Genomic DNA, 7,418 nt, shown 5'->3' with positions numbered 1-7,418 from the left:
CAGAGGCAGGGCCAGGGGCAGGTGCAGGGGTGGGGGCAGGAGCAGGGGCAGGGGCAGGGAGGGGGCAGGCACAGGGGCAGGGGCAGACTCACCTGGCCTGGGTCCCCCCCGACGCCTTACTGGCCTTGCTCATGGCCCATGCCCGCCCCCGAAGCGTGCTGAGCAGCCCGATCTTGGTGGTGAGGAGCTTGTTGTTGGGAAGCTGGTACAGCAGCTGCTCTCCTGGAGGTCAGAGGCCAGGGCACGTGTGGAGGGCGTGCAGGACCTCGGTCCCCACCCCTCCAGTCTGCCCTGTGCTCCAGCCCAGGAGGCCCCTGCAGGCTGCCCGCCTGTGGCGCCGGCTCCCGCTACCTTCCCGGAAGCTGCCGTAGCTGTCTCGGCTCTTGACCTCACACCACTTCAGCATGTAGTCCCCCCGACGGCTGTCCTGGATGCGCTGCCAGCCCTTGCTTTTGCAGTAGGAGCTGATGCTGCAGGGGGGCCGGGGTGGGGGTGACTTGGGGCCCAGGTGAGGGGTGGGGCCGGCGGGCGGCCAGCGGAGGCCAGGCTGGGCCCTGGGAGCAGGAGGTGGGTATTCAGCGGGACAGGGCCGCCCAGGCCGCTACTCACATCGCAGCCCCGTTGTTGCCTCCGACGTAGAAGAAGGGCCCCGGACGGGGGCTGGGGGGTGATGGCTTCCCACCCCCCAGCAGGAGCCCCTCCAGGAGGGCAGCTGGGGGCCCGCTGGCATTAGTGTCATCCGAGTCTGCAGGCGGGTGGCTGGTCAGGAGCCCAGGGGGTCCGGGCGTGGCAGAGGCTCTTCCTGCCCCCTCCAGGTCCGGCCCACAGTGCCCACCTGCGTCATGGTCTGGCTGGCTTGGCTGACACGGGAGTCCCTCCTCCTGGCTGCTCCCCATTGGCCTCTCATGGGCCGGGCCTGTGAACGGGGTGGGGGTCCCACCCGGGTGGATATGGGAGCCGTCCACTCAGCCCGGACATGGCTCAGTTCACTCTCAGCCCATTTCTCCAAGACCCTGGACAATCCCCCTGGCCCATTTGGGGCTCAAGTTCAGCCCAAGCTCCAACCCAACCAGGCGGCCTGGGGACTGCTTACACCTGGGGAGGCGCTGCGACCACCCTCCAGGGCCAGCCTTCCTGCCGGGGTGGGGAGCTTGGAGCAGGGGGCAGGGAGGTCGCCCCCCACCCTCCTCACCAACAGGGAAGTGGCCTGGTGCAGGGCAGGGGCCAGGCTGTGAGGCCAGTACTGGGTGCAGACGTGACACAGGGATGGTCCCAGGAGGGCAGGGGTCACAATGTCCATGATGATGTCACGGGTGACCCAAGGGGCCATTGTCAGGCAGGGGAGATGAGGGGCTGCCCTTCTCGGAACAGGCAATGCTGCCCAGCGGCTGCCCATGGGGGTGACGCCAGCCAGGCAGAACCCTGGGCCGCGGAGTGCGGCCTCTCCCCTCTGCCTGCAGAGCCCGGCGCCCATAGCTGGTTCCTCTCTCGGAGCAGCAGGGCATGGCCGTGTGTGGGTCCTGCCCCTGCCCCGTGAGACCGACTGACTTCCTTGGGGATAGAAGTCCGTCTCAGGGAGGCCTTGGCTTTGGAGAGGAAGGAGGCCACTCAGGGCTGCTCTATTCACCTGGGACTCGAGCCCGAGGCCGCCGCTGGATCGCTGGTCTCTTGCCTCTCTTGGAGCCGGCTTGGGTCCGAGTGGACGGTCCCCGGCGATGGATGAACCGGGTGCAGCTGTGGGCCATTGGCCGGGGGGCGCCAGGGCGAGGGCCTTGCAGGGAAGATGCTGCTTTGACCCTCCTGTGGGAACTTCGGGCAGCCTGAGGCCCCAGCACTTGGATGGAGAAAGCAGTCAGGCCCACCCTGCCCAGGAAAGGGCGCCTCCCAGGGCCGCGGACTTGAGCCTCTGCAGGCGGCTGGCTCCTGCCTCCGTGGCAGCTGTGGGGCTTGGCGCCGTGAGGGGCCGAGGCTGTCTCTGCACCCTGTCTCTGCCGGGCGAGTCCTCCCCGGCCGGAGCTGCTCCTCGGGCGTGGCTGAGCTCGGCCTGGGTGCCAGCTGGAAGGAAGGACAGCGTCAGGCCTGCTGGGTGAGGCGCCTGCCTGAAGAGTGGAGGGTGGGAGGACTCCCTGGCCCGAGCAGGGGTCTCCTCTGTCTCCGCTGCTGATCCCAGAGCCCAGTTGTGGGCTGTGTGCAGCCGCCTGGTACCTGCCATCCGGGTTCCTCTGCGGCCGCCCCCGGGCGCCAGGCCCGACCCCCAGGACACTGTCCCCAGCACCTTCCTGTGTTGTAACTCAAGAACATCTCAGGAATTTTCAGCCAGTTCCTTGACAGATCCTTCTACCGCTGTCTCCAGCAAACAAAGCCATCTTGGGGCTGCTTGGGAGGTGAGGACTTTTTTTTTTGTTTGAGACGGAGTCTCGCTCTGTCTCCCAGGCTGCAGTGCAATGGCGCGATCTTGGCTCACTGCAACCTCTTCCTCCCAGGTTCAAGCGATTCTCCTGCCTCAGCCTCCTGGGTTGCTGGGACTACAGGCGCCCGCCACCACGCCTGGCTAATTTTTTGTATTTTTAGTAGAGACAGGGTTTCTCCATGTTGGTCAGGCTGGTCTCAAACTCATGACCTCAGATGATCCGCCCGCCTCGGCCTCTGAAAGTGCTGGGATTACAGGTGTGAGCCACCGTGCGTGGCTTAGGTGAGGACTTTCAAGGGTTTGAAGGAACTTGCCCAGGAGACAGGAGCACACGGCAGTGGAGGCTCTGAGGCTAGAGAAGGCTGGAGCAGGCCTGAGGCTCCAGGCTGGGGGCAGAGCTCTCCAAAGGCAGCCCCTGCAGCTCACCTGACCTGCAGAGGCGGCGGCATCGCTCTAGGCCGCACGAGGCCTTTGTGTCTGCCCCTCCCTGCCTCACCTGAGTGACAGGAGGGAAGGAGACAACCAGGAAGCCCACGGGCAGGGGAAGGCGGGTAAACCGAGGCAGCCGTTCGCACGATGACCCAGCTGGGTGGGGCCACTGGGGCCTGTCCTGGGGGAGGAGCAGGACACAGACTGGGCCCCACACCTGTGGCCGGGAGAGCCTCACGCCCTCTTCCTAGGGTGGGCTGGGCAAGAATGGAAGAAGTTGGGAGCTCTGAGACCCCTCCCCGCTCAGAACAGGAGGACTTTTGGAGGAGGCTGGACCCTGCGCTGACATGGAACAGGCATGTGCGTACGATACTCTGCCTTCAACGGGAGACCTCAGCTCCTTCTCATGGGTTCTCAGCTTCCAGGAGTCCTGCTGGGGAAGGGGATCCTCTAAAGTTCTGACTCACAACCAAAGGGGCTGCTCAGGCCCGACAGGCATCATCAGAGGGACTCCCAGGTGTGAACGAGAATGACAGGTCTACACACACACACACGCACAGACACGTCTACACACACATCTACACAGACACACAGACACACACACAGACACACACACCTACACACAGACACACAGACAGGTCTATACACACACACGCACACAGACACGTCTACACAGACACACCTACACACAGACACACAGGTCTACACACACGCCCACACACACAGACACCCCCCCACACACACGCTGACACACACAGACGCACACACGCAGACACACAGACACACGGACACACACAGACACGCAGACACATGCAGACACACACGGAGGAAGAGGAAAGGGAAGAAACAGAAACAAACCCACCTGGAAAAGGCTGGGGTGGTGGAGACAGGACCCTTCAGAGAGCCATATGCTTTTAAAGCAAAGGCATAGAGAATACAAAAGAGCCGATGGGAATTAAAAATGCAACACCAGGGTTGGGATTTAAGTCAAGGAAATTAAGTCAAGGAGTGCAGTGGCGTGATCTCGGCTCCTTGTAACCCCCACCTCCCAGGTTCAAACGATTCTCTTGTCTCAACCTCCTGAGTATCTGGGATTACAGGCGCCCACCACCATGCCCGGCTAATTTTTTTACTTTTAGTAGAGACAGGATTTCTCCATGTTGGCCAGGCTGGTCTCAAACTCCAGACCTCATGATCCGCCCACCTCGGCCTCCCAAAGTGCTGGGATTTCAGGTGTGAGCCAACACCCCGGCCTGAAATTAAAGGTTTCTTAAGCGGCTGCCCGCTGTGTGTGGTGAACCTGGGGCCAGAATGCAGGTGCGACACAGCCTTCTGAGCGTCAGAAGGCGCTGGCTCCACACGCCTGTCCGTCTAGTAAACGCGCTTTGGAGTCTCTGACGGACGCGATTCTGAATCCGGAAAGAAAGCGTCTCACTCCGAGATGCTGACCGACGCGTCCTTTATGGCGGTGGGACTCGGGAAGCAGGTGGCGCCCAGAGTGCAGGATGGTCGTGACGCCCCTCGATGGGGACACGGTGTAAAGGCGGCGTGGAAACTCAGCTCACGACCTTACGATAAATTGTAAAATAAGCTTTTTACCTGGTGAGATGAAAAGACCGGCAGGAGACTGCACCCCGGTAGGATGAACAGAAGAGACTTTTAAACCTGAAGAAATCGTCCAAAAAGCGACCACACGTTGGTGTCCTGCCGCGAGCTCCCCCCAAGAATCCAAGCTTGGCCACCTGGGGCCCCAGGAAGGTACTGACATTGTTCGAAGAACCGGTGCCTCCCGGCCGGAGCCGCTGTCTGGGGATGCACGCCCTGTGGTCTCAAGCAGTCGTCCGTCCAGGACTTGCTCTGGGGAAGCAGATCTGGTCCCAGGCCACAGAGCTCGTCCCAGGGCTGCCCTGCCCTCCCACCCCGCCCGGTACACACACTGTTCCCTGGCCTGGCCTGGGCCCGAGCCTCTCACATGGTGGCGCTGGGTCTGGGACCCGAGTGTGGCCTCCGCAGAGCAGGCTCAGCCTGGCCCCACCCTGCCCCATCCCTGTCCAGTCCCCTCCTCAGCCTGCTTCTCTCCTGGGCAGCCTCCCGAGGGGACCTGCAGGCAGGGCATAGGAGGGCGGGGCTGAGCCCACTGGACCCCGGCAGATGGCCACGGGCACCTCTTACCTGCCCAGCCCACAATGTCCTGGGCACCTGGGCCAGGAAACAACAGTGGTGACCTGGCAACCATCTCCTGGCAACCACCGTGGCAACCGTCTCCTGGCAACCACCACGCAGCCCGAGCCCAGAGGTGAGTAAGGGTTTTCGAGGACGGGGAGGGGCTGCTGAGGGGCGGGGCCAGCCTGGGAAGCAGGGCTGGGGGCTGCGGCTGGAGAAGGGGTCTCATGGGCAGTCTCTGCTGGGCCTGAGCCCCAATTGCTGCCCCTCCACCCGGCCCTCCCGAATGGTCCCTGAGCCGTCTCTCAGGCCTCACCCATGCTCAGCACTCCAGGACCTGGCCCGAGCCGGGCTCCCCGTGCACCCTGGCGATGTTTGCTGAATACACAGCTGCTGATGCCTGAGCATTCTCTGTGCTTCACGCGGTCAGGTCCCTGTTCTCTCTCCACAGTCCAGGACGAGGTGCTGCTGTGCCCTCCTCTGCAAACAGGAACCGGGGGCTCAGCGAAGTCCGTGCCCCCCAGCGGGGGACTCACACCTGTCGGTCCAAACTGCACCATTCTGTAAGCCCCTCGCCGTGTCACAGACCTCGGCGAAAGTGAAGCGTTCAGTAGGGGTTTGGGCCGTGAGGGACAGCCCACCCAACCTGACTTGATCACACTCTGCTGGGAAAACTCCAAGAATATCACGATTACCTTCTGCGGGACCACGGCCATCATGAAGCCCTGCGGCCAGGCCCTCCCACCCACCTACAGGCGCCCCAGCCCATAGGCAGCGGTGGGCTCTGGCATCAAGCCGGTCCCCCGCCTGGCAGGTGTTTGCAGTGTACCTGTGTTGCTGTAAAGCTGCCCTTTCTCTATCTGTGTGTGTCCTTGTTTAACCCTCACCTTCTCTGTTTTTTTTTTTTAATATACAGAGTCTCACTCTGTTGCCCAGGCTGGAGTGCAATGGCACAATCTCAGCTCACTGCAACCTCCGCCTCCCAGGATCAAGTGATTCTCCTGCCTCAGCCTCCCGAGTAGCTGAGATTACAGACAACTGCCACAGTGCCCGGCTAATTTTTTTTTTTTTTTTTTTTTTTTTTGAGACGGAGTCTCGCTCTGTTACCCAGGCTGGAGTGCAGTGGCGTGATCTCGGTTCACTAGCAAGTTTCTGCCCTCCGAGGTTTCACACCGATTCTCCTGCCCTCAGACCTCCCGAGTAGCTGGGACTACAGGCACCCACTGCCACGCCCAGCATATTTTTGATTTTTATTAGAGACGGGGTGTTCTCCTAGTTGGTCAGGCTGGTCTTGAACCCCTGGACCTCAGGTGGATCCACCCACCTCAGCCTCTCCAAAGTGCTGGGACTACAGGCTTAGCCCACTGACCACCGGCCTGCCCTCACCTTCTCTTTAAAACACGGATGATGCCGCGGCCTTGCGTGGCCTCAAGCCTGTTAATCCCAGCCACTTTTGGGGAGGCCCAGACGCGGCAGTCGACGGAGGTCAGGGAGATCTGAAGACCATCCGGGCTAACCGTGAGAAGCCGTCTTCTATAAAAAAAATACAAAAATCTAGCTGGGCGATGCGAGGTGGCGGGCGCCCTGCTTCAGTCCCAGCTACTCGGGGAGGCTGAGGCCATGAGAATGGCGTAAACCCGGGAGGCGGAGCTTGCCAGTGACCAAGATCGCCGCCCATGCCACTCCAGCGTAGCCGGGCCGACAGTCAGGCGAGAACTCCCGTCTTGCAAAAAAAAAAAAAAAAAAAAAAAAAAAAATACCAAATGATATCAGGTCTGGGAGTCCTGGGCTCCTGGCAAGACCCCTGGCACAGTCTGATCCCCCCTGCCTCAAACCCTGAGCCTCCAGCCATGTGTCCCTTACCCATCCATGTCCTTCAGAGCTTTGCGTGGGTCACAAGGGCCTCTCTGCTTAGGGTCCCCTTGCAGGGGGCTGGTGGTGCCCCCAACAGACAACCACATCCTAGCCCAGAAACCTCAAATGTGATCTTATTTAGAAGAAGGGGCTTTGCAGGGGGTGACGTCAGGATCTCTGGTGTGAGAGCCCAGGGTTCCCTGGGCAGGCTCTGAATCAATGGCCACTGCCTGCCTGAGACGGAGGCGGAGAGAGGAGATGCAGACGTCGGGGAGATGCCGTGGGACCGGGGGGCAGAGATGGGCGACACAGCCACAGCCGCCGACGCCTGAGCTGGCAGGGGCTGGGGAGGCAGACAGCGTCCTCCCCTGGAGCTCCCAGAGGGGTACAGCCCTGCCGGCCCCGTGGCTTTGGAGTTCTGGCCTCCAGATGCGGGCATGAGCGTCTGCTGTTGTGCCTGCCTGCGTGGGTTTTTCAGCAGCTGGGAGGAGAAGGCACCTTGCTAGAGTGTGATGCCTGCTCCGGAATCACCTTCCCGACCCACACCGGGGCTGCAGCCTGG

General features: G+C 61.8%; 1 protein-coding gene across 6 annotated transcripts; it reads right to left on the bottom strand.

The window, feature by feature from the left end:
* Positions 1 to 53: 53 nt before the first annotated feature.
* Positions 54 to 5,113, bottom strand: LOC108516799 (protein polyglycylase TTLL10-like). 6 transcript variants are annotated; one of them, XM_017854439.1, is made up of 7 exons: positions 4,606 to 4,693; positions 4,439 to 4,504; positions 1,628 to 2,055; positions 836 to 916; positions 610 to 745; positions 352 to 470; positions 54 to 222 (listed from the first exon to the last, which is right to left on the bottom strand). In XM_017854439.1, coding segments are annotated over exons 1-7 (966 nt in total). In that variant the 5' UTR covers positions 4,608 to 4,693; the 3' UTR covers positions 54 to 88. The 6 variants fall into 6 exon arrangements, with proteins under 6 accessions (XP_017709928.1, XP_017709927.1, XP_017709929.1 ...); XM_017854438.1 differs by adding an exon at positions 5,012 to 5,113 and having other exon boundaries at positions 55 to 222; positions 610 to 916; positions 4,606 to 4,696; XM_017854440.1 differs by adding an exon at positions 5,012 to 5,037 and having other exon boundaries at positions 55 to 222; positions 610 to 916; positions 4,606 to 4,710.
* Positions 5,114 to 7,418: the final 2,305 nt, after the last annotated feature.

The sequence above is a fragment of the Rhinopithecus bieti genome, unplaced genomic scaffold (genome assembly GCF_001698545.2).
Source record: "Rhinopithecus bieti isolate Rb0 unplaced genomic scaffold, ASM169854v2 scaffold_39375, whole genome shotgun sequence".
NCBI classification, from domain to species: Eukaryota; Metazoa; Chordata; class Mammalia; order Primates; family Cercopithecidae; genus Rhinopithecus; species Rhinopithecus bieti.
Note: the sequence above shows the minus strand (reverse complement) of the source record. Positions and strands in the feature narration are given on the sequence as shown.

Bases quoted from the DNA above. Each gene is read 5' to 3' on its own strand.
- LOC108516799 (XM_017854438.1), bottom strand. From the start codon at position 5,075: ATGGTTGCCAGGTCACCACTGTTGTTTCCTGGCCCAGGTGCCCAGGAC. The intron at 471-609 runs GTGAGTAGCGGC...GCCCCCCTGCAG, and splicing joins GGCAACAACGGGGCTGCGAT to CATCAGCTCCTACTGCAAAA. The intron at 223-351 runs GTAGCGGGAGCC...TCTGACCTCCAG, and splicing joins CTACGGCAGCTTCCGGGAAG to GAGAGCAGCTGCTGTACCAG.